This window comes from Galeopterus variegatus, unplaced genomic scaffold, assembly GCF_000696425.1.
Source record: "Galeopterus variegatus unplaced genomic scaffold, G_variegatus-3.0.2 Scaffold473, whole genome shotgun sequence".
NCBI classification, from domain to species: domain Eukaryota; kingdom Metazoa; phylum Chordata; class Mammalia; order Dermoptera; family Cynocephalidae; genus Galeopterus; species Galeopterus variegatus.
Window position 1 is genome coordinate 338937 of NW_007726584.1, and position 26472 is coordinate 365408.

Below are 26472 nucleotides of genomic sequence, written 5' to 3' on the forward strand. Positions count from 1 at the left end.
GATTTTTAAAAATGTTTATTAATAGTGTTTGTCGATCTTTTGAAAAAAATTCAAATGAGATAAATCAAAAACTGTCAGCATCAGCTGATATGTTCAACTCAGGGTATTACTACTGCAGTTTTAAGTAAAATCCACCGGGTGGCAGAGAAAAGGAATCACAGAAGATGTGAACATTCCCAATTTAAATGAATAATGGAAATATTTCATTAGTTCTGCTAAAAGAAAAGATGTGCAGACTTTAATATGATATTCACTATACAGGACACAGAACTAAATTTGCAATCTGAATCTGAACTCCAAACTTCGCTTCAGGATATTTGCTTTTATAAAAAAAAAAAGGAAAAAAGAGAGGAGGATGATAGTTTGCCATGCTTGTCTGCACAATTCTACTCTCTTTTGGAGGTTATATTTTATCCACATGTGAGAGAATGACTATGCAGTTAATCCTTCTCAATGAATCAATGGAATCCGTTGCCCACTTTAGTCTTCCAGTGATACCACCTCTTCCACTCCCACTGGAACCCAGAAGTCATAGCACCTCCAAATTCTTGATCAAAGCAGTTAAGTAAAAGTCAGAGCTTTAAGCACACTTCCTCTTACTTTAAGCAAATGCTTTCCCTGCTGTGATGAAGATTTCAAAGTAGCAGTAGAAGTAAATGATATAAAAAGGAAAAGAAAAAATGTTCTCTAAATGTAATTACAAAGAGGCTATTAAGTGACTAGACTAGACATCTTTGAGTTATTCATAGAAATCAACATATGTTGTACATATGAGATCAACCTCATAATTATTCTGTCAACCTAAATAACAGAGAGGCTTTCTAAAGGAAAATGATTTATTTATTCAGGAATGGGGCATTGCTGTGGGAATATGCTATAGTAAACTATGTGTATTCAGGAAGGTAAAAGAAGACAAAAAATTTTAAAGGAAAAATAAAAAGGATTACATAATTGTTTTGAGACCATTATCCTTGGCTACAAAAGGATCAATAACAAGGTGGCGCCAGCTCGAGGCTGGGCAGGCAGTTGCTGGGTAGATGTCCTTGGAGAAGTTTTTATGAAGCAAAGTTGTGATGGCCTTTGTACAAGATTGTGGTTTTTGAGGAGTCTTTTGTGATTATTCTTATTATCAGGCATTTATGCATAAGAGCCCTTCCTTCATAGACTTCCCTGGCTCTGCTTGTCAGGCTTTTAACACATGTGACTCCCTTCTGATTCTGACAATTTTCACAATTCTATTTGAGCAGGCCTTTGTCTCCTATAATCTCTGAAGGATTACTAATTAGCCCGCACATTGAGTTCAGCCAGCCCCTCCCCAGTTCCCTTCTCTGGTACATGCTTTGAGATGGCAATGAAGCAGTGATGATCTAAGAAAACGTCAGCAGTTGTCTGACTTACGTTTTGTTTGGAAGAAGGAAGAGAACAAATGAGAAAATAAAAATCAAATCTGTGGAACCAGAACTCCTTTAGCAAGTAGATTAATCATATTTTTGGATCACTGAAAATGACCAATCATAAGTAATTCTGCAGGTGTATGATGCTACTGGGACATTCTAAAGATTTTCAAGGTAAAGGAGTCAGGAATATGGCATGTAGATTATTCAGCTATAAGATGCAAAACAGCAGCCAACTACTCTCAGGAACTAACTGCACTGAGACCAAAACTCTGCTTTAACATTAAGATCCCAAAGCCCATTTCACGTTTTGCTGAAAAGTAAATTCCTTGCCAATTTTTTCTTTCTTTTTTTTTTTTTACCTGACAAATGTTATCCTATGGGAACAGGACATGAGAACTCTTTCACAATTTCAAGAGCTTTGCGTTAGTCTCTGTTGGACTTGTTTAGCAAGTCGACTCACCCCTTTCCTAAGTAGGCAGCAACCAGATATATTGGTGTCATTTAGGAGCACACCCTCCTTGAAATGTTTATTCAGCTGCATTTCCAATATTTTGGACCTGCTACCTTCACTCACATTTCAATACTTATTTATAACTTGAAGTCTTAACTCTGCCACTTCTTGATCACAATTCAGGCTAAGCATTTACATCATGAAAAAAAGAAATGCTGAACCAGATGAAAAATACACTCTCATAACTGCAATAACAACATAACAGCAAAAAACAATCTGTCAGAAAATTTAAAAACTCAGGATTCCTCATGTTATAACAAATGTGTACTTTACTGAATAGCATTTAAAAAAATCAGATATTAAAATAAGTGTTTCCCCAAAAACTTTTGACTCAAAAATAGGAAAAATTCTCTTCCCATTTCTCTCAATGTCTTTCGGTTTCTTTCCCCCACATTGAATTGTCCCCAAATTGAAAAGGTTCTTTTAAAAAAAAGCCATTTGCAACTTAATTATAATTAGTTTTTCATCAATACAACTATTTTTAACATTGTATACTGTCTTCCAATCCCTTGATGGGACAGATAATAATGCACTATTATGGTCACGGATTCCAATGAGCCAAACGTCTGACACATGTAAACTATCAGTCAAAAGATGGATCAGGCAAGAGAAGGATCTGTGTATATCCATTCATTCCCACTGACAGAAAGACAGCAAAAGCACAGGCCCAGCTGAGGCATCTTAGCAGTGAAATTAACTAAGACTGACATGTACACACATATCTACCTTGGAAATTTTAACTATACCAAGTATGCCAAAGTAGCCTGATGGCTATGTTGGATGAACCCATACATCGTATTGCGTTTGTCTCAAATGACACATCATTTATTTATTTATTTATTTATTTTCCTTTTTGTCTTTTTCACTGACTGGTAACAGGATCGCAACCCTCAGTGTCGCGCCTGTACCGGGGACTGGCAACGGGATCGCAACCCTCGGTGTTGCGCCCACACCGCGCTCAGCCAGTGAGCGGGAACCGGTCTCCACATGGGATCCTAACCCTCGGCGGGAGCGCTGCTGCGCTCCCAAGCGGCGCACTCTCCAGTGCACCACCGGGCCGGCCCAACACATCATTTATTAATTAAAAACATCCTTCACTTATTTGTACTTTAAATTTCGAGCCACTAAGGATAGCCCTGTTTAAGGTTAACCAATTTATATTCTTTGTTGACTTTCTGAAATTATGTCAAAGAAAAAAGTTAAAATGTCAGCTAAATAAAACTAACACTTGTGTATTTGGGTACTCCAAATCTACCGTGAAAATAAGAAGGGTATAAACAAATTTTTCATACACCATAGCAAAGTTATAATCATATTTTAAGAATCCAAATTGTTATCATAAAAGAAATCTCCAAATTCCTTACTTCTCAGAGTTTTTTTTATTTCTTTGCAGTTTTTTTCATTTTTCCTTTAAAAAAATTTTTTTTAAAATTTTTGTCTCATTTCTCAGATTAAGAAACAAGAGCCAGAGATGATGAAATTTCTCTGTGCAACTTAGAAAAGTAGCAGGAAATAATGACAATAGAAAGAAATGAAGTACCCAATGTTGACCATTTTAAGACATACATAATATCAATGGTTCATGGCCAGATGGAAGAGGAACTCTCTACATGGCATTTATTCCCAAGGCAGTGTGGTGTGAGGGAAAGAAGTCAGGGTTTGGAATCAGATAGATTTGGATTCTCAATCCCAGCTCTTTTACTTACTAGCTCTCCATCTTCTAACTATGTGACAACAAGAAATTTCTTGGAGTCTCGGTTTCTTCATCAATAAATTGGAGATGATCAAACCTACTGTGAAAGTATGGCTGAGGATTAGAGGCACATGGTAGGTGCCCAATAAATTGTAGCTGTTACTATTATCTTTAGGAGGCTTTACATAATGATGAATTGACTTTTATATGGGAAGATAACTCTAAGAACTTAGCCTCAGTAGGACATGTTTATGACTAATTGCTCTAGAAGAAACAAGTAATAGCTGCAGTGATTATCTGTCATTCTGTATCCCTATCCCCAGATGCCTTTATCACCTTATATTTCAGAGCAGAAGTTATTTATTTTGAAACATCTGGTCCTGTCTAGGGGTTTGATGTGTGGTCATAAAATACTTCAAAGCTATGTGGCCTGCACAGGGACTGAGTTAAAAGATCGGGGTTATCATTTATAACAAGCGAATCAACCAACTATAGCTATAAGGATCACGGAAAGCAGGGAACTCTCCCAGTTTACACCAGACAACAACTGAATGTAAGTCACTATCTCATTGTACCTGTGGAATTTTAACTGTGGAGGTGACCAAGTGATGACAAGAGGACAATGCCATTCAAAGAAGAATTTATTACTTATGTTTCCTCAGAGAAGGGGGCATGCCACGCAACACGGGGCCACATGGGAGCACGAGGTTTGGTCAGGAGGCAAAAGCAGGAGCAAGGGGAAAGCCTAAGCCAGAGTCTTTATTGGGGTTTCTGGGGAGAAGGCAAAGCAGGGCAGGGTAAACAGCTTAGAGCGCCCAGTTTGAATAACTTCAGTGGGCTTTGGGCTATAGTGGTGGTCTCCTGTTGCCTGGTACCTGGCCCTGGGATGATTTAGGGCAGAGAAAATAGTGATGCGATATGTGAGAGATAAAGGAGGGGATGTGGGTACAGACCTGGGATTGGGTGGTTCGCATATGAAAGATGAGTACCTAGGCAAGTTATTATCTTTAGGAATTGCTAGTCCTGGGAGAGGCAGTCTCTGTCCAGGGTTGTAAGGCCCCCAAAATGTCAAAACATCATAAGATATAGAAAATTAAAAACATGATTAATATAGTCACAGAAATTTCAACACATATTTCCCTTTAGTTCATGCTGTTTTCTATTTTTCCCTCAATCACTTAGTCCTCCTCTATGGAATATAAAATTTCGTTTTCATTTTATGTGTAAATAGTAAGCAGCCTTGTCTTCAAATTTTTATCCAGATGGAGTTTTGGGTGATTTTCATTCTGCCCTTCATAAATGAAGTTTTTCTAAGAACCCTGAAGTTCCTGTTAAGTCATCAAGCCATAGAAGTTTAAGGATTTGGAAGTCACTCAGACAAACTCTTTTATTTTATATCCAGGGAATCAGTCATTAAAAATTCTTCTGAGTCTTAATGGCTTAACTACTATAAAATCAAACATAAAATATAATTAAGCATGTAATTAAAAGCATTAATAACCACATTGAGGTTAAATTTCAGTATAACTAAACTTTTTTTCTTACTCTCTTCCAAAGTAATAATTCAAAATGGAGATTTTTTTTAAGTCTTTGCAGATTATCAGAATTTAGGAAAAACTACAGGAGCCATTCTCAAGACATATTTCTCCATATGGAATCATCCTGCCATCACCAGCATAGTCAACAGATCGCAGACAAAATGAAGACCATCCATCAGGCCAAGGCAGCTTCATGGTTAAAATCAAGGCGAAATTCCTCACCCTATAGACACATGTATGTATTCCTGCCTGGAGAAGAACAAATCACTTCATTCTTGATTTTCCTGTATTATTTTGGTTTTCCCCCTGCTTAAGACTAGTAATGGAAAGAGAGCAAGGATGGGCACATTAAATATGGATACTCAGTTCATTCAGCTGCCTGTGGGTCTAAGCAAAAGGCATGGTATGTGGAGAACTAGAAAAATGGCATGATGGAATGTGAAGCATGCCGTCACCTGGAATGAAAAGTAGGGACTTAATTGCAGGGAGATGCCAACAATGCTAATAAATCCTGGACTTATAATACCTGGACTGAGTCATCCATCTTTCGGAAGTACAGAGCACTGGTTTCTAAATCCTTTCTTTTCTGTGCACTATTTTATTTAAGAGAGTGGGGGTCCCAAGTGGGAATCCCCACAATAAAGTGTGTCAATGTTTGGGAGGGGGGAAATATATATACGGGCTAGAAACAAACATGATTAGAAGATTATTAGGAATAAAAATCATTTTGTTAATTTAGTTTTTAATTTTTTTAATTTACTGCGTTTTATCACAGTAAATATGCACACAGTTTAAAAATTCAACTAGTCCTACAACACCAGTTATAAAAAATAGCAATTTCTCACCTGCCAAATTCTCTCTTCTCAGCAGTAGCTACTTACAATTCTCTTAGTTGAGATTTTTGGTATTTATCTATATATCTCTAAATAATGTTCTTCTACTACTATTCCTTGATTTGTTATAAAAAATAGCAATTTCTCACCTGCCAAATTCTCTCTTCTCAGCAGTAGCTACTTACACTTCTCTTAGTTGAGATTTTTGGTATTTATCTATATATCTCTAAATAATGTTCTTCTACTACTATTCCTTGATTTCCCCCCCCAGTTTTAGGCACTACCTGTGGACTTCCCACTACGGTAGATGAGAAAGAAGCTCTCTTTCACCTCCTCCCCCCAACTTGGCCCCATCATACATATAGATTCCTCATTCCCCTATCCTCCCAGTAAAGTTACATTTGAAGTTAGAATTGTGGTTAGATCCATATTTACATTATTATCACTATGGAAATGCTATTCACTGCTGACCCAGGCAATGCACTATGATTAACTTGTCTTTCTTGCACAACTTTTAATCTTCCCAATAGCTGAATTGTTTTGTTTATTCTTTTCTTTTTTTTCAATGTCCTTATTATGAATTCAATCCAAGTTATGAAATCTCTCTATAAATTCACACCCTTGAGGTATCCTATCAATTTCATTTACTTGAAATTTCTCCTGCATCGAACTATGGTGGCTGGTCTTCAAGCTTCTCCAAGTCGCCATTCTGAGATTTCCATTCTCTTCTTGCATCTTTCCCTTGGGCTGAACCTCCTATTTCCTGGATTCCACTTTCTTTGCTTACTCCCTCATTTTGGTGGAGCACATCCTCCAACAAACTCAGTGAGGAAGGGTGCATGGGAAGTAAATAGTTGGCTGCCTTGTATGTCTTTCTCTATTGTCTTCTAATTTTCCACATTTCTATTAAGAAGTCCAGTACCAATCTGGTTCTTAATTCTTTGAGGAAACTAATCATTTTTCCCTTTCTGAAAGCTTGCCGGCTATCCCCCTTTGATCCCAGTGTTCTTTCACTTAGATGTGTGTTGGTGTGGGTTTTTCCCATTCATTAGTGCCAACACTCATTGGGGCATTTCAGTTGGTAATTCAGTGTGGTAGGATTTTCATAATTAATTTTTTAAAAATGATTTCCTCTCCTCTAGTTTCTCTGTTCTCCTTTTATGGAATTCCTATTAGTTGAATGTTGGGCCTCCTGAGAACAGACAAGAGAAGTTCAGGAGCCTTCAGGGTGGGATGGCCGTGGACTGGGCCTCCCAAAATTAGCCTTTAATTTTATTGTCTTTTCTCTCACATTTTCTATCTCTTTGCTTTTTTCTATACTACTTTATCTCTCAACCTTTCTACTGAATTTACATTTCTATCTACTAGCATATAGATATATATAGAGAGATAAATTTTTCATTCTTTTTTGTTGTTCTTTCATTGTTTCTTGATTTTAAAGTAGCATCTGGGATGCACCATGTTATTTCTCTTTGAGGTTAGTATCTCTCTGACGGTTCTCTCCAAGTTTTCTTCTCCTAGCATAGTCTGTTTTCCCAAGTTGCTATTTCCCCTGTTTGCTAGTTTGGGGTCATTGTGTCTTGTATGAAGGACTTTCCTCAAATGTCTGGTTATCTTTGGCTCTCTGCTCACATTTAAGAGCAGGACACTAAACATCCAAATGGAAGATTTGTGTATGTAGGTGGCTCTCTTCCAGTAGAGTCACTGCAGAGTGACTTGGTTGTGTTGTTTTATTGGGGAAGCCCAGATATCAGTATCTTTAGGTATTTCTATTGGGTTGGGTCCTAATCCCTAAGGTAATTCTTCAGTTTTTTGACTGGGGGTATAAGATGGTGTGCTCCCATTCTCCAGAGCTTAGACAGGGAAGAGGGAAAGGTCTCTCAACATTCAGCTTAAATTTTAACTCAATCCTCCTGATTTCAGTACAGAATTGCTACCCTCACCCATGCTTGGTGCCCCCTTCCACCGTTCAAGAACACTCCCCTCTCCTAATCAGTTACCACCTATCCACTTACTTTGCAGATTCCTAAATTCTGCTACATAGGCTTTTCTTTTTTTTTCTTTGTTGTTAATTTATGCCTTCTTATAAACTTATAAACTCATTTACTGTTGTTTTTAGCAGGATTTCAAGAAGGGGTAGAGGTAATAACATGTGTTCAAGCTTCCATCTTTAATTGGATGACAGGAGTACTCATTTTCAAACACTGGCCTCACTAATAGTCATTGATACTTATAATTTCATTCATAATCCACTACTTCTGATTTCATCCATTTGCACATACTTATTGACTGCTTACTATGTACACTGCACTACACTAGGTGCTGGTTAACAAGAAGTAACTCAGGACCTCAGGGATCTTATAATTTATGGAAATGTAGGCAGATAAACAGTGAGATAACTGTTATTGTTAGGGAAGTACAGCATGTCTGTGATACCTAGGAGGCCTTCTAATCTAGTTTGGAGGGATCGTTGAGGCATATATTCATTCAAGGAATATTTATTGGGTGCCTACATCATGCCAGGTGCTATGCTAAATGCTGGCTACACAGGGCTGAAAAGAATAAACATAGAACTCTACCCTTATGGTACAGAACAGTGGCCCACCCTCAGGAACTGGACTGCCAGGAGCCAAATCTTACATTTTCCACTTGCTAGCTGTGTAATTTTGGGTAACTTACTTAACCATTTTGTACCTTAGTTACCTAAAAGTTGTTGTGAGGATTAAATGAGTCAAAATATGTAAAGCACATATAACAGTGCCTGGTAGATAGTAAGCACAAAATAAGTGTTACATGCCATTATTTTATGAGTCAAATGGAAAGGAGAAATTCTACAAGTTTATGCATGTACATATACGTCACATAAGTAACATTGCATGATACGATAAATAACATTGCATTGGATAAAATAACATTGCTAAGGATGAAAAGTACAGGGTGCTGAGAGGGGACTCAACCAGAAAAATCCTCATATAGATGAGGGCTCAAGGAAGAACCTCAATAAGGAAAGCTTCTCTGAGAACGTGATTTTTTATTTTTAATTTTTTTCTGCTGCAAAAGCTTTATTTCCATTTGGTCCAAGGTTTGGGAAAGGGCTTCAGGCTGGTTAAAAAGCTGCTGAGGCTCAGGCAGAAATCCCAATGGTAGGAGAATTCAGGGGGCATCCTTTGAATCTGCTTGGCTCTACAAGTTTCTAGTCGTGTTTGAGGATGAGCCTCTCGAATAGATAGTCGCCCAGCCTGGCCTCGGAGCAGGCCAGCCTGTGGAGGTTGGTCAGGTGGTCATCCAGCTTCTTGATGGGTTTCACCTCATCTAGGAAGTGGCTCTCCAGGAAGTCACAGAGACGGGGGCCTGTGCGGGCAGAACCAGAGCATGGATGTCATAAGGGCCTGATCCAGGTTCTTCTCCAGGGCCATGGCGGCTCCCATGGCACCCAGGGTTTTACTCCACTCATATGAGATGGATTCTGCACGTCCTGGAACAGGGAGCGGCCACTGCACTGGTTCTGCATCTCCAAGAGAGGCTGGATGCCAACTCTGGGAAGTGGCCCACGCCCTCCAGAGCCACATTGTCACGCTAGAAATAGAAGCTCAGAGAGAGGCAGGTGTAGGAGGACCACAAGTGCAGACGGACCAGGTGGTTGACGGCGGCCAACACTTGGGAGGAATCATTCTTACGAATCTGGGAGCTCATGGTTGGTTAGTTGGCAATAAGGAGCTAACCACAAACAAACAAACAAACAAAACAAAACAAAACGGTGTTGGTTGGTCCCCGAAGCAGGAGGTGGCCCAGAAGATGGTCCCAGATGCTGCGCATGAAGAGTTTGGAGGGCAGTGGGAAGCTGGAAGAGACGGAGTCCCTGGGTCTGCTCTGTCCAAACTCTGCTGACACAAGAGACACATCTGCGGGACTGCAGGGCGTGCCAAGTAGGGAAGAGCTTGGTTGGCTTGAGGAACGAAAAGACAGTTGAGGCTGGGGCACAGTGAGAGACAAGAGTATCAAGAGCCCAAACAAGGCTTTGTGGGCCAGGATTAGAATACTGGGTTTTATTCTGCGTGCCATGGACAGCCAGTGAAGGGTTTTAAGCACAGAAGTGTCATGAGCAGTTCTGCATTTTTAAAAGATTATTCTGGTTGTCTAGTAGTGATTGTATTATAGAGGAGCTGGAGAAGTTCTCCACTTCCTGGTAGGTTGTTGCCCCATACAGACCAGATGCAAGATGGTGATTTGGGTTAGAATAGTGACAGTGGAGATGGTGAAAAAGTAAACAGAGTCAATATATATTTTGCAGTGGAATCAAAGGTACTTGGTGATAGCTTGGCAGTGGGAGGCGGAGAGATTGGGAAGTGCCAGGGCTGACAACCAGACTTTTGAAATGGTTATCTCAGTGGGTGTTGGTGCATTTACTAAGGTAGCATAGACCAGATGAGAAGTTGATTTGGGCATGGCAACAGAGAGAATATTGAACATTCCATTCTTCATTATTCTAAATCACATTTTTGTAACAGCATTATTGACATGTAATTCACAAAATATACAATTTACTCATTTAAAGTGTAAAATTCAATCGTTTTTAGTATATTCACAGAGTTGTGCAACCACCATAATCAATTTTAAAACATTCTCATCATTCCCAAAGGAAAGTTCATAGCCATTACCAGTAATTTCCCATTTTCTTTGAATTCTCTCAGCCATTGGCAATCATTAATCTATTTTTTGACTCTGTAGACTTATCTATTCTGAACATTTCCTATAAATCAAAATATACAGTATGTGGTCATTGATGACTGGCTTCTTTCACTTAGCATAATGTTTTCAGGGTTTATCCATGTTGCAGCATGCATCAGAACTTCACTCCTTTTTATGGCTGAATAATATTCCATTTTATGGATATACCACAGTTAATTTATCAATCCATAAATTAATAAACATTTGGATTGTTTCTACTTTTTGGCTATTATGAATAATGCTACTTTGAATAATTATATACGAATTTTTTTATGGATGTTTTTTCTCATTTCTCTTGGGTATATACTTAGGATTGGAATTTATAGGTCATATGATAACTCTATGTTTAACCTTTTTTTTTTTTTTTCCTTTTTGTCTTTTTTCGTGTCCGGCAATGGATCGCAACCCTCAGTGTCGCGCCCGTACCGGACCGGGACCGGCAACGGGATCGCAACCCTCGGTGTTGCGTCCGCACCTCGCTCAGCCAGTGAGCGGGAACCGGTCTGTATGTGGGATCCGAACCCTCGGCGGGAGCGCCACCGTGCTCCCAAGCGGCGCACTGTAGCAGTGCGCCACCGGGCCGGCCCCTCTATGTTTAACCTTTTGAGAAACTGCCAGACTGTTTCCCAAAGAGGCTGCACCATTTTATACTCCCACCAGAAATGCATGAGGGTTCCAATTTCTCCGCATCCTCTCCAACACCTGTTATATCTGTCTTTTTTATTATAGCCACCCTAGTGGGTGTGCAGTGCTATCTCCAGTTTTTATTTGCATTTGCCTGATGGCTAATAATGGTGAGTATTTTTTCATATGCTTACTGGCCATGCGTATATCTTCTTTGGAGAATTGTCTAATCAGATCTGTTGCCCATTTTTTAATTGGTTATTTGTGTTTTTATTATTAAGTTGTAACAGTTTTTTAAGTATATTTTAGATACTTTAGTCATTTATCAGATATATAATTTGCAAACACTTTCTCCTACTGTGTGTGTGGTCTTTTCTTTTTTTGGGGGGGATGGTATTTTTTGAAGCACATAGGTTCTTAATTCTGATAAAGCTCAATTTATCTATGTTTTTGTCACTAATGCTTTTGGTGTTACAGCTAAGAAGGCTTTGCTTGACTCACAGTCATGCAAATTTTCATCCTATATTTTCTTCTAGGACTTTTATAGTTTTAGCATTTACATTTACATCTTTGATTCATTTTGAGTTCATTTTTGTATACAGTGTGAGATTGGGATCCAAATTTATTCTTTTACATGTGGGTATCCAGTTGTTCTAGCACCATTTGTTGAAAAGACTATTTTTTACCCCATTGATTTTTCTTGGCACCTGTGTTGAAAATCCATTAACAGTAGATGTGAAGGTTGAGATCTAGGCTCCGTTTATATCCCATTGATCTATATGTTTATTCTTGTTGGAGTGAGCAGAATTGAAGCCATGTTGGAACCTACAACCCCCTGGGCTGTAAGAAAACTTTTTTTTTAAAGTTTTTTTCTTAGCATGCATTTCTCTGAGTTCCCTCTTTTCCCATGATTAATGATATTTTGAACCTTGGTTATGGGGCCAGATGACACTATTTACATAAGTGTGGAGCTGTTTTTCAGATCCTGAGAAACCAAGGAAGACATCAATAAAGCTATGCTGATTCCACCCTGAAGCAAATCAAAATCCGGAAGTACACTAAGATAAATCAAGAACGAGAACAGAAGCCAAACAGGAGCCTTGACAAGAATTTGCACCTGGTCCCTTACATGTAGCCCCTGAAGCTCACATCTCCCCATCCTCCTTTCCATTCCCTCAACCTCCTCCTTAAAAACCCCTCAGTAAATCTGAGTCTTTGAGATAGTTTTAGTCTGGCCACTCCTTCAGGTTTACCAGGAAGATGGGTTAGCCTAACATCTCCCTTGGGTTACTAGTATTCCTGAATAAATCTGACTTCCTATTTCACCATCAATTTTACTTTTGGGTCAGTTGTTTCTGTTTTGGTGGCTGGCAGCTGGACTTGGGTTCAGTAACATTCTTACACCAGTATCACACTGTCTTAATTACTGTAGCTTTGTAGTAAGTTTTGAAATTGGGAAGTGTGAGTCTTCTAACTTTGTTCTTTTCAAGATGGTTTTGGCTATTCTGGGTTCCTTGAATTTCCATATAAATTTTAGAATAAGTTTATTGATAAATGCAAAGATGCCAGCTGGGATTTTGATAGGGGTTGCATTGAATCTGTAGAACAATTTGGAAATTAGGGCTGTCCTTACAATATTAAATCTTCTGGTTCATGAACATGGGATGCCTTTCCATTTATTTAGATCTTCTTTAACTTATTTCAACAATGTTGTTTAGTGTTCAGAACATGTTTTTCATTTCTCTTGGTAAGTTTATTCCTAAGTATTTTATTATTTTTGGTGCTATTCTAAGAAATCACATTATTTTTTAAACCTATTTTAATCTGTCTGAAATCAAGTGTATCTTACAGTCAGGGTATCTTAGCACTATGCCATATTTGGAGTTCAGAAGAGATGTTTGAACTAGAGATAGAAATGTGAGTGTCATCTGAAGTTCGTTATTTAAAGTCACAACAGTGAATGAGATTCCTTCAGGGAAAGAATGTTGAGAAGACAAGAGGATCCAGGTTGCAGTCCTGAGAAATCTCAACAAGTAGAAACTGAATAGGAGAGGAGGAGCCAGCAAAGGAAACATTTGTTTTGAGTTTATTTTTGTCATTATTGCTGTTATTGTTTGTTAACAGACAGAAGTCCCTACAGGGCCAGGACCTTGTCTCTTTTGTTCTCTAATTAACCTCTGAGCTGAGCGCTTTATTACACTTAGATATTAACTTGCATACCACAGATAAATTGAGAACAATCATTCAGAATAATCTGTTTATTTGGGAAATAATATATTGATTATTACCAGCTCTTTCATCCCTGAAAATCCTACTTGAATACAAATAAGGAAATAAGCCTTTCAAGTCTTCTGAGAAGCATTTTAATCTGATTTATATTTCGGGTAGTAAACAAACATGCTTACTGCATATTAACATAGAGTAATTGTCTAAAGGCATAAGAGGAAAAACAGGCAGTAGAAATACAGTAGCATTCACAATTGAAACCAGAAATGTGTATAAAAGTCCTTCTAAGGAGTTCATATCCCATTTGCTGTCACATTTCTATAACATAAGTAGGACACCAGCTGGTAGTAATGCTAATTCATCTGCCTTTCCTTTACTGTTTGTCACTTCACAGATGTTGAATCTTATCAATTTCTTTTTTCAGTTTTTTTTTTCATATTTCAAATGTCCTAACCATCACATAAAGTTACCATTATACCATATCCTCAAGGCAGTGGTTCTCAACAAGGGGAGATTTTGACTCCTAGGGAACATCTGACAATGTCTGGAGATATTTTTAGTTGTCACAACTGGAGATGAGGTGCTACTGGCACCAAGCAGATAGAAGATAGGGATGTTGCTGAACATCCTACAATTCCCAAGACAGACCTCCAAAACAAAGAATCATCCAGCCCAAATATCAGTGGTGCTGAGGTTGAGAAATTCTACCTCTGGGCTAAGTTTATATGTATACGAACTTCCTGGGGGCAAAGTCCCTAGCTTTTGCCCAATTCTCAAAGGAGGTATGGGTCAAAAACTTAAGAAACACTGGCTTTAACAGATATTTCATCTAGGCCATGATAAAGAGTGACATATTAATCCTACTTTGCAACAGAAGTCACCTCTAGTTAAGAAGACTTATCTCTGCCAGCCAGATTTCACTATCCACTTTTATAGCTAGACAAACACAGACAACTCTAGATTTCCTGGTCTCTAGGTCCTACAAGTACCTCATCCCCCAATCAGCCAGATTAATACAACTATTATGGCTATGGTGACAATTAATGATTAAGCCATAACTTCATGTCAATTTAAAAACCTGCTCTCTTTGGACACACTCAGTTCATTTGATCAATATATATTTATTCAGCACATACTGTGTTTAACAGACTGCTAGTCACTGGGTATATGTTGTTGAAAACAAGCTTACAATGTAGTACCGGAGAGATGCTAATAAAATTTAAATGTAATTTAAACTGCAGTAAGGAAGGGAGTGTGAAAAGTGAAGGTGAGAGGAGCTGAAATGACAATGAAGAAAAAGGACTGTAGGCCCTGATCACTGCTCCCACCATTTGTATTTTATCTGACTCAAATGTAATAGGCAGCTAACTGCCTCCTGGCTAGTTTTAAAAATTCTGTTGTATCTCTATCCCAGTCCAGGTAATTTGGGATATATTCATATTTAACTAACATTTCCTGGGCACTGATAGGCAAATTTAAACTGGAGGCTATGGCCAAGGTGAGAACATTAAATGCAAAAGCTTCATTTTTTCTGGGGGGGGGTCATCAATATATCTAATTATAAACCAATGTGGTTGGGGGGGAAGGGTGTAAGGATACAGAATAAAGCTGCTGTCTAAAATGCTGTTTCCAGATATCAGTTGTAATAATCGTTACACTCACCATCATTCTTGATCAGACATCGGAAATTTGCTGCAGTTACCTGTAAATTACGAGAGAAAAAAGTGAACTTTAACCATTCCCCCAAATAGTAGAAGATTAGTATATATTTAGTGGTCAGCCTAACCCAGTCAGGTAAACCTGGCCAACAATTTCTACTGGAGTGGTCAGGCTTAAATTTTGTGGAGGGGGGGTGGGGCTGGCAGGTTTGGGGATCCAAACCCTTGACCAGGCTTGAATCTTGAACTCATTAAAAACCCCACGTTGAAATGCTCAACATCACTCAGCATTTGGGAAATGCAAATCAAAACCACTATGAGATACCATCTCACTCCAGTTAGGATGGCTAATATCCCTAAGACTGATGAGAACGATAAATGCTGGTGAGGTTGTGAAGAAAAAGGAACACTCCTTCACTGCTGGTAGGACTGCAAAATGGTGGAGCCTTTATGGAAGGACTGGAGGTTCCTCAAACAATTAGATAGATCTACCATATGACTCAGCTATTCCACTGCTGGGTATATACCCAGAGGAATGGAAATCATCATGCTGAAGGGATACCTGTACTCCCATGTTTATTGCAGCACTATTTACAATAGCCAAGAGTTGGAACCAGCCTATATGTCCATCATCGGATGAGTGGATAAGGAAAATGTGGTTTATCTGTCACCAACCAATACCCTGAGGGGAGACGGTGGGAAATGAAGGGACAGTTTATGGGCTCAGGAGGACCTTAGAAAACAAAACAAAAATAAAAACCCCACGTTGGTAAAATAGCCTGGGTTTCCGTGGGAGTAAGATAAAGGTTAGTTAGTGACAGAACAAAGGCTGCGCGTCCCTGTTCAGGGCCACCCGGTCCCCGGCCTCACTGGGGGATGGGAGCAGCGGGTGGGCACAGGTGGGGGTCTGCCGGGGCGGAGACCCCTGTGACGGCAATCCCAGCGCTCCTTTCCGGGCCCCTCCGCGGGCCGGCGCCTCTCAGCCAGTACGCAGGAGTGCGCCGCTGAGACGGGACCTCCAGCCCGGGAGGCGCGTGAGAAGGACGCTGGGGCCGAGGCCAGGCCGCCGCCCGAGTGAGCAAGCGACTTGTGTAATACACTGCGACCAGGTTACCCGCCAGAACCAAGATCACGCGGCTCCTAGGGCAGAGGGGAGAAGCCGCCCAGAAAGAGCACGCTGGAGAGGAGACGCGTGCGGGGACAGGAGCCGACGTCCCCAGCAGTTCCTGTCCGCCAGGCCCCGCCCCCTCGCGCTTATGTAATAGGGGCGCGCTGCCATTGGCCCACGCGACCGGAAAGAGAGCCGTAATAACTTCGTATAGCATACATTATACGAAGTTATACGAGATATAAAGTACTCCTGACTCAGCCTTGCCCTATGGTTTGTGGGGGAATCTAGGAAATGGCAATAATAATACCTACCTGGCAAGGCAGTTAAGAAAAACAAAGATGACATATTTCATGTGTCTGGCATGGAATAGGCACTCAATACATGGTATTATTAAGGAACAAAATAACAGATGCATATTGGGGTATGTGTGTGTGTGTATATTGAACTCTGTCAAGACAATTGTTGTAATGGTGACACTGGTTAATTTTTTTTTTCCTTTTTGTCTTTTTTCATGTCCGGCAACGGATCGCAACCCTCAGCGTCGCGCCCTACTGGACCGGGACCGGCAACGGGATCGCAACCCTCGGTGCTGCGCCCGCGCCTCGCTCAGCCAGTGAGCGGGAACCGGTCTGTATGTGGGATCCGAACCCTCGGCAGGAGCGCCGCCACACTCGCAAGCAGCGCACTGTAGCAGTGCGCCACCGGGCTGGCCCGACACTGGTTAATTTTTTAAGACAATCTAAGGTATGGAATTATGCCAGGGAGGACATTCTGACTGAAGTCTAAAGGTTTCTTGAAAAGCAAGTAGACTGACTGGGGTGTGCTGGCAGAATAATCAGCCCATCTAGAAGCTCGATCTTTCAAAATCAATAGTTTTAATCTGGGATCAATGAAACCCTAGAGAGGCGCGCGCCGCGGGAAGGGGGGAAGCCCGGGCGCCTGCCAGGCCCTGCAGGTGGCCGGGTCGCAGGCCGGCCTCGGGAGCGGAGCGGTAACCTTACCCCCTGGCGACAGCAGCTGGTCGGTAGCTCGAAGCCGGGGCTCCCCGTGGCCGAAGGCGCTGGGTTTCGGGCAGCAGAGGCCTCCAGGAGGCACGTCTCGGGCCAGGGTCCGTGAGGACTGGCGGGTAGGAGGGGGCTGTGTGGCCTTTGGTGGCAGGAGGAGGAGGGGGCTCTCCGAGGCGGGAGAGGCTGGTTTGGGAAGGAAGGTGCGCCAGGCTGGGGCTGGGGCCGGCCAGTGAAGTGTTGGGGGAAGTGGACCTTTTTCCTGGGGCTTTCATTCGCTCCTCTCCCGAAAAAGATGTAGTAAAGAACTGGGATCCGCATGTTGAGCAGTGCCTGGGCCTCTTCCTTTCGCTTGGTTTTGGAGGATGAGCTCATTTCCCGAACCCCAAATCCTTTTCTTTCACTCAGTTTTGGTTTTAAAAAGATCTTTGGGACAGTGCTTACTTGTTGCCTCCTGCGAGAGAGCTTCTCGTAAGAACTCATTCGTTCTACTACTTCCCTCTTTACAGCCCTCTCGAAAAACCGCACTAAGAGTTACATTAAAAACCGGCATGTGGGTATTTGTAAATTACTTCTGCTCTTCAGTTTGTCGCATTTAATCAAGGAGCCGTTATGCTTAAGATTTTGTAGAAAAATTTATTGGCTTAAGAGCACGTCTTACGTTGAGCTGTCCAAAAGCATGTGGTTTGTTCGTTTGCGTTTCTACTTTCAGAAAGGAAGTCAATGTAGTGTGTTGTCAGAAGTCAGGGGCCTACCCGGTGTATTTAGCCTGTTTGATTCAATTTCCTTTCTCTGGGGTTAAGTTTTCCGTCTTAAAAATGCGAACAAGGGACTACTGCTTTTTATTTAGTAAAGCTCTTATGGCTTTTTTTTGTTGCTGTTGTTAGATGACAGTGGAAAATAGGTCAAATCTATTGCGTAATGTTATATTTTAGAAGTCCTAAATGCAAAAGTTAATAATGATTTTTGTCTGTTTTAATGACATTACTTGGTACAGATCACTGCATGGCAATGTCATCAAAATAACTAATAATTTCTAGATAGCAAAGAAACTTCTGGAAATAGTGGTCTGTCATTTTATGGGGTTTTTTGTTTGTTTGTTTGTTTTTAATGTAAAACAAGAGATAACCCACAAGATCGGTGTATTAACATACATAGGATATACTGTGTGGAAGAGTTAAGATGCATGAGTAGACTGAAGTATTCTAACATGAGGCCCGGATACTAAGACATTGAGACATTAAGAATGTTATAAAACAGTGGTATACATAAAAATTGAACACTTGAGTACTGTCATTCAAATAATGTATAAGTATCCAAATCTGTTTCCATAGGAATAGGTAAGCTTGCCATAACATTTGGGCTTAAATATTCTTAAAAAAAAAAAAAAAATCATGCCATTTGGGTTAGAATTAATAAGGATTGGGTTTTAAAAAACGAAAATGGAAGCTTAGTCTTCAAGGACTAACACAGCTAGTAATATTTACCATTGTTTGGTGGGAATGGAGTTCTAATGTTAGGCTACCGTACTAAACACTTTCGTAATTGGTAAAATATTCAGCTGGCTTCCTAGAAAAGAATTGGTCCTCTTCTATATTTTATCTTACTTTCAGTTCAGTGTTTAATACCATTGTGAACTTATCCAATCAGGGTATTTATTTTTTCAGTTTTCTCTGGGGGGAGGAGAGCTCAGTTGTTTCTATGAAATTCTTTGACCTCATATTCACTAACTAATTAGGGTTCTAGTGAGAAAAAGTTTGTACTCTTTCCTGGTGAAGTTAGTGTAGATCCCTTGTATGTTTGTGTCCCGCAATGATTTTAAACGTTTAAATTTTAATTACAGTGCTCATCAAAACTATACATAGGAATTCTACTTAGAATTCAATTTTAATATATTTAAAAAGCAGTTGAAACCTAGACCCTTTGGGAACAGGTTTAACTTGTATTGTCTAATAGAAGTTTTTAATTTTAATGGAAATGTAAAAGTAACTTTTTGACATGGCTGTTTTTAACCCATTAAGGTTCAGACCATCGGTAGTAAAAAGTAGTCTTTCAATTTTGTGAAGATTCTCCTGTCAAGATGAACTATCTGCTCTCAAGTTCATTCTCTCAACTAGGAACTAATTTAATCTTATTATATAATTTGTGCACCCATTAAGGTTCAGACCATCGGTAGTAAAAAGTAGTCTTTCAATTTTGTGAAGATTCTCCTATCAAGATGAACTATCTGCTCTCAAGTTCATTCTCTCAACTAGGAACTAATTTAATCTTATTATATAATTTGTGCCGCAATCCAACAAAGACCAACTTTTAAGGAAAATTTAGAATAACACAGTAGTTTTATGAAACCTAAGTATTTAAGACAGCAGTTTCTACCTTACCTATTCCCATGGTCTCCTTTAGAAGGATTAGGGAAAGCTCTTATTTCTCTTTAAATTGTAACAATCCCAGGTCACAACAATGAATACTGGCAGGAGAATATACCTTTGCAAATTGATCAAATCAGTGATGGGGGAGTGGGGAGAACTAAACTTATTTTTGTAAACATTTGAAAATTACATACAGTAAAGCACACAAATCTTAGGTGTACAACTCAATGAATTTTTACAAGTAAACACACCTGTGTAACCATTACTTGGTTCAAGGTATAGAACATTGTCAACACCTCATAAATCCCTCTCTTGCTGTCTCTTGCCTGTCATTAGCCTATAACCCCCAAGGTGACCCCTTTCACTGTAGATTAGCTTTGCTTCTTTAGAACTTCATTTTTCTTTAGCATGGAGATACAACATGTTTCTTGTAACAACAATTTCTCCTTTTAAAATGCTGTATAGTATTCAATTGAACAAGCTATGTATCCATTTTACTATTGATGGGCATTTGTATTGTTTCCAGTTTTGGATCAGGTACTTTGAATTCTTGTACATCTTTTATTGTACAAACATTTGCATTTCTGGTGGATATATACCAAGAGTGGAATTACTCCATCATAGAGTAGACAACTACCAACCAGTTTTCTACAGGAGTTGTACCAGTTTATCCTATAGTAGCCTTGTGTGTGAGAATTTGAAAACCCATATGTTTTGATTGCCAAATGTTTCTTTAAAATTAAGGCTTCATCTATGACAACATTACTATGCTTAGATTACTCTGTATTAGAGTAAAATAAATCACTCAAATGCCTCAACTTCTGCTTTTAGATATGGCTCGTGGACAGCAGAAGATCCAATCTCAACAGAAAAATGCCAAAAAGCAAGCTGGACAAAAGAAGAAACAAGGACATGACCAAAAGGCTGCTGCCAAAGCTGCCTTAATATATACCTGCACTGTCTGTAGGGTAAGGAGAATTGAAAGACAGCTTTCCCATGGGCAATTCTTTCATTATAAATTGGTTTGTATAGGTAAAATTATGAAACCATGACAAAATAAATTTCACTAAATTAGTGATGAAGAAAACCTTTACCTAAAAGAACTAGAGTAGTTCAAGCTTTACTTGAAATAGGAGATTTGAGAGCTGGTTATTTTAGGAATCCATCTTCATTCACCCATTCAACAAATATTGGGCCAGGCACAATTCTCTAAGTGCTGGGGAAAAGGAATGAACAAAGCAAAGGCCCTCTCTTTATGGAGAATAAAGACATCTTCATAAGGGCATACAATATATTGTGAACTTTGTAAGAAAGACAGATCTACATTCTTAGTTTAGAGCAAGATGCTAGCAAATACACCTCTGATTATAAATTGGTCCCCCCCCCCTTCACTAAATCCATAGTTAGAATGTCTGTAAAACTGTGTAGTGTATATTCATGTTGAGGGCTTTTACTAGAATTCATGTGTTTTATTAGATTTGAAGAAAAGTAGTAACAACAGTTACTGTTGAGTGTTTACTGTGTGCCAGGCAGTGATCCAGGTGCTTTACCTGTATTTACCCATTTAGTCCACACAACAACCCTCTGAGACAAAGTAATTATATTATTCTCATTTTACAGAAAAGTAAACTGAGTCATGGGAATTAAACTGTGTGGCATCACCCAGCTAGTAAGTAGAAGAGCTGGGACCTGAACCCAGGCAGTCAGGCTTCAGAGTCCACCCTCTGGACTACTATACTACACTGCCTCTCAAAAAAGTGGTTCTGAAATTCCAAGTCAGAGTCTCTTTCTTGCCTGTTTGTTTAAGCTCACTGCCCTTGAAGTTGGTGGATGGAAGTATAAGAGGAAAAAAGCACAATGGCGAGGTCCGATACATATACATAGGTATAATTTTCAAGGCCCCATACCTTGGTAGGATTGATGGCATGGATAGGAAGTGATCTTGATAAGACATGATTCCTGGATTGAAATTTATCATCTGTTAAAGTCATTACCAGTGAAATAGAAGTTCCTAAATATACAAAAATTCTCAATCTAAGAGAAGGAATCTATTACATTAAACATTTTGAGCTTTGATACACTCAAAATAATTAAATTGAGCAGATTCTGACTCTATTTGGAAAGAGGCAGAGTGAAAATAAATTTCACTAAATTTGTGATGAAGAAACCTTTACCTAAAAGAACTGGAGTAGTTCACATATTTAAAAACCCAAAACAAAATCAAAAGTTTTTATTTCATGTTCTGTGTAATTGGTTATGTTGAAGAATAAATAACTGAAGGTCTGTGCTGAGGGAAGTCAGTATAGTGTAGTATTTGAGAGCTGAAGTACCAAGTACTAGATTAAAACATATGTTTTAGAAAAATTAAACTCTGAGTTTTAGTTTCCTCATGTAAAATGAGGATGATGGAGCTAACGATTACTGTGAAGCTTCTATGAGAATTAAGGTAACATGCTTAACCTAGTAAGGGTTCAATAAATGTTACCTATTGTTTGCTATTGTTAATCAGATCAGCCGAATACATTCTATATGACCTTCCCCTTCTTCACATGTGAAATGTGGGAATGTTAGGAATTTCGTCTTCATATGCCAGCCACTACATTGTAGGAATTCAAAAGTGTTTTGTGATAATTGTCTATCAGGAGCAGGTTCAGGATTTTAAAAGGCAACACATTTTTATTTCAGAAATAAGGTCTAGATCATTTTTTTTCCCACAATTTTTTAATTAGACACAAATGCCAGACCCTAAGACCTTCAAACAGCACTTTGAGAGCAAGCATCCTAAGACTCCACTTCCTCCAGAATTGGCTGATGTTCAGGCATAAAGTTGTTTACAGGTAATTGACCTCTTTTTCTGTTGGTTTGTTAATTTCAGGGTTTCATGCAAGAACAAAACTATTTTCTGTAATTGTGAAATTAATTTCTGCTTTAGTTCTGAGACTTTATTGCTTCTCCTTTTTAAGTTAATGTTTAACTTAATTTCATTACTAGAACTTAGCAATTGTTGCTTACAATTTACTAGAACACTTTACAATTGTTAAAAGTCCTTTTTCTCAGTCCTTTCAATGACTTTGAAACATCCAAGTTTTTACTACTTTAGCCAAAAATGGGGGGATGAGTTGGATGCTGGCCAACTCTGGTCCAAGAATGGAAGAGACTTATCAGCTTAATGAAAATAGTTTTTACAAAGGTATATGAGCATCTCTGTCCCAGAAATGATGCAGACCAGTGTTCCTGAGCACCTTTTTAGTTATTTTCCTTGAAGTCCTTAGAGTTTCTAAGTATTGAAACACAGGACAAAACGTAGGCATATGCTGTATAAAGTTGGTAATTGAGTGAAAATCATTAGTTCACACTTTCTGTGTGGTTGGGTTTTTTCCTCTGCATGGTGGAGAGGGTATGTTGTGCATGTGTGTGTGTGTGTTTGAGAATTATTTCTTTTTAATGTAAAGTCATCAAAGATCTGTTTATAAAATCCAGTTGACAAATCTATCAGAGACTAACTTGATAGTCTTCCTTCCAAGACATTTGAAATGCATGTAAGTTGCATTGTGCAATGGTTACATTCACTGAAAATTTTGCTTATGTTTTATAGGTGAATTCATGACACCTTTGGCTCTTCTACTGTCTCAGACCTTAGGTAACGAACCTGCAGCTGCTTTTCTAACAAACTGTTGATCAGCAAAAATAAAGGGGCTACAGAAACATTCATTTTTATGCTGTTCCCTTTTGGGCTTCATGCAAAGACAATTCTGTGTAAATGTACAGTTGACTCTGATTTGGAAATCTGAAAATCAGTCCATCCTTGTTATAAAATTTTTTTACAATTGTAATTATATTGATGTTCATATTGTGTAAAATAACTCATTTAATAAAGTAGTACTTTGATTTTACAACATCACAGGATAAATGATTCTAGAAATTCTGTTCTAACTTTCCACATTATTTGCCTTATAAAAATGTAATGAATTCATCAGCTAGAATTGCAAGTGTAATTCTTTTCTCCCTTTCTCAGCTCAGTGGCAGGTTGGTTAAACTAGAGCAGACTCATTCATTAAAATTGCACACAAGATTTTATTGGCAGCTGATGATCTATATGAAGAATGACTTATCTGCTGCCTTAGTATATTGGAATTATGTGTCATTACCCCTCTCTGGTCATTTCCTGTGTTTGAAATTGGAATATTTTAACTTGCTGTATGACCTGGCTCTAGCTGCCAGCTAGGTGTGCCCTACAGATAACTGATAAATCCTAAATGCAGTTAGATTGACAGTGAGCCCTTCTGAAAGATTAGGTTCTTAAGTATATGCTGTAATGAATTAATTATTAAGCCTATTGTTTAATACAAAATATGATGAAACAAATGTGAACTGGTAAAGATCTATATTTTATAAATTATATTGGATTCTTTGAAAATTCTTCATGTTCTTTAATTTGAAATTGAGAAATAATTCTTGAAGGAGGTTTTGGAAGTTATTAACTATTTGGCCAGTTTTATGAATGGATTTTTGCATTAACACGAAGATGGGAATGACTTGTGGTTCGGTTAATTCCCAGAACCCTCTCCCTCCTTTCTGTTCTAAATGAGTTGTTGATTTTAGGAGTTTACTTTGTGTTGATTCCTAAAATCAAAGACTGTGTGTACAATATGACTTCCATCAGAACTAGAGAAGTGTTAAAATAGGCCAACATTCACATTCTTTTGGATGTAAGGATGGGGAAATAGGTTTGTCCATGTGGATAAGGTAAATCCTACTCAATTAAGGAAGACTAATTTTAGGGTTCTTCTAATTTGCTGTTGTTAACTATTGTACAAATGAAACTGCTGTAATTCAACTAAAATTTTAAAATTAACATAATAGGAAGAACACTAAAATATTTACTGGTAACTGCTTAGAGCCACATATCTGATCCTATGGATTTATAAAATGCATTTCCTCTTTCTGCTGTAACACATCACTGCATTTGTTTTGTAGCTCTGCATATTCTACCCACCTTGTTTGTCTTCACTGTACATTTAAAATATTTCCAAGGAAAAGCTTCAGTGCTGACAGTTTCTTAGCAACTCCTATTCTTATACCCATACTTTAAAATATCATCCTTTTGTTTCATGTATTTAATATCCTAAGTATCAGATTTAATATCTGTTGTTTCCTAATATGTTGGTTACCAGAACATTAAAATTTTACCTGATTTCTTCTGAGTGTTACAGAAGTTCTGGTTAAATTACAAAAGTTTTTGAAAGTGCTTTGAGCATATGTATGTTTATGTTTAGTAACAGATCATTTAAAAACCATTCACAAGTTTTGGTTTAATTTTTTTGTTTGTTTGTTTTATTAACTGTAATTCAGAATAAAAGTTTTTTGTCCTTGTATTTAACCCTTTTTTTATAAGCAGCTGAAGGCACCATATTTAACTCTATATCTCAGTGATAGGGAAATAGCTGAATTGATCTTGCATAAGACATTAATTCTTCATGTGGGGATTTTTTAGTACAATCCCCTTTTTATTGTGTTTGAGTTAAATCTGCTATAAGGAGAAAATTCCAAGTCTTAAATGTCCTTGTTATTTAATTTGAAGATTCTTTAACAGAGCACAACAAACCTTGCTATAAAACTGTTTTGGTGTCTTCAAAGATTAGAGAATTGGTCCGATTGTATTCTGTATTTCCGTTAGTTGCCAAAAGGAATGGGGTTTAAGATTAAACTTGTTTCCATTCTCTTCATATGGATATACATCCCCATGTTTAACTGACACACTGGGGGCTCAGTTGTATGCTGTAATGTCTTATTAAAAAAGATGTTAAAGCTAAACTAGTCTAATTTCTTCTACATTTTCAGAGGTTTTTATATTGCCTCTTTCCTTTTTTTTTCTTCTTTCTGAATTTAGAGTTGTCTCTTGAGTACAGCTCAGTAGTTCTAAGGGTGGCAGGAGATTCCTTTCATTTCTCATCATTTTCCCTTCAGCCTTTGTCTATTTTGGATCTGAAGAATACTTCCTAAGAATGAATGGAAAAAGTTCGTCATTCCGAAACCTTAATGTATAGAATAAATGTAAGTTATTGGAAGGGGAAGTAATTGGCTATTGACAAGAACAAAAATGCTTGTCAGTTAATTGAACTGGATGATTAAGTCCTTGATGACATTGACTAAAATTTGAGTTGCTTTTGTTTTTATATTAAAGATACTATATAGGTAATTAAGCACATCTTAATTCAAATCTGAGATGTAGCATGAATAAGATAGAATTTACCAACGTTACTATTTTACAAAAAGAAAAAATCCAGAAATTTAAAAGCCCCTGTTTTTCATTTCAATTAATATATGGAATATACAGTATCTATCTTTAAATGTGGTTAATGTGAAGGCCTTTTTCTACAATACAGTGATTGACCACAGTCCAAACTATAAATGAAATACCATATTTAAACTACTCAGTCTGAATTGATTCATTTGCAGTAAATTTCTAGGGTTTTGGAGGGGTGGGGGGAGGTTTGGTTTGGTTTTGGTCAGAGATATATTTAGAGTGTATAGCAATAAGGATCAACACTAGGGGGTTGTGTTTACTGTGACTTTACACTCTGAAGTAGTTCAGGCTAGCCTACTTTTATCTATTGTAAAAGCTTCAGGAAAATCTTAAGAGCTTCCATTGTAAAGACTTAATAAAACATCTTTCTACTTGACTGGGAAATAGATGTTTTATTAATAAAAGTTTAACTTGTCATTATTAATTGTGGATTGGCATGTTAAACTGAAAATCTTTATTATTTTAGAAGTTCT

The 26472-nt window shown here is 38.3% G+C and overlaps 1 protein-coding gene and 1 pseudogene across 4 annotated transcripts in view; one reads left to right on the forward strand and one right to left on the reverse strand.

Moving 5' to 3' along the window:
- ZNF706 (zinc finger protein 706) overlaps positions 1–25506 on the forward strand; it is a 263231-nt gene extending 237725 nt beyond the window's left edge. The window contains exons 1-4 of one of the 4 annotated variants that reach the window (XM_008569179.1): positions 17304–17427; positions 20524–20660; positions 22422–22529; positions 23288–25506. In XM_008569179.1, coding sequence (XP_008567401.1) covers positions 20526–20660; positions 22422–22517 — 231 coding nt within the window. In that variant the 5' untranslated portion in view covers positions 17304–17427; positions 20524–20525 and the 3' untranslated portion in view covers positions 22518–22529; positions 23288–25506. Of the gene's footprint in view, positions 1–17303; positions 17446–17848; positions 17877–20523; positions 20661–22421; positions 22530–23287 lie in introns of those variants that run through there. The other 3 variants (XM_008569180.1, XM_008569178.1, XM_008569181.1) reach the window with 3 other exon arrangements.
- Positions 8760–9665, reverse strand: LOC103587663 (annotated as a pseudogene).
- Positions 25507–26472: the final 966 nt, after the last annotated feature.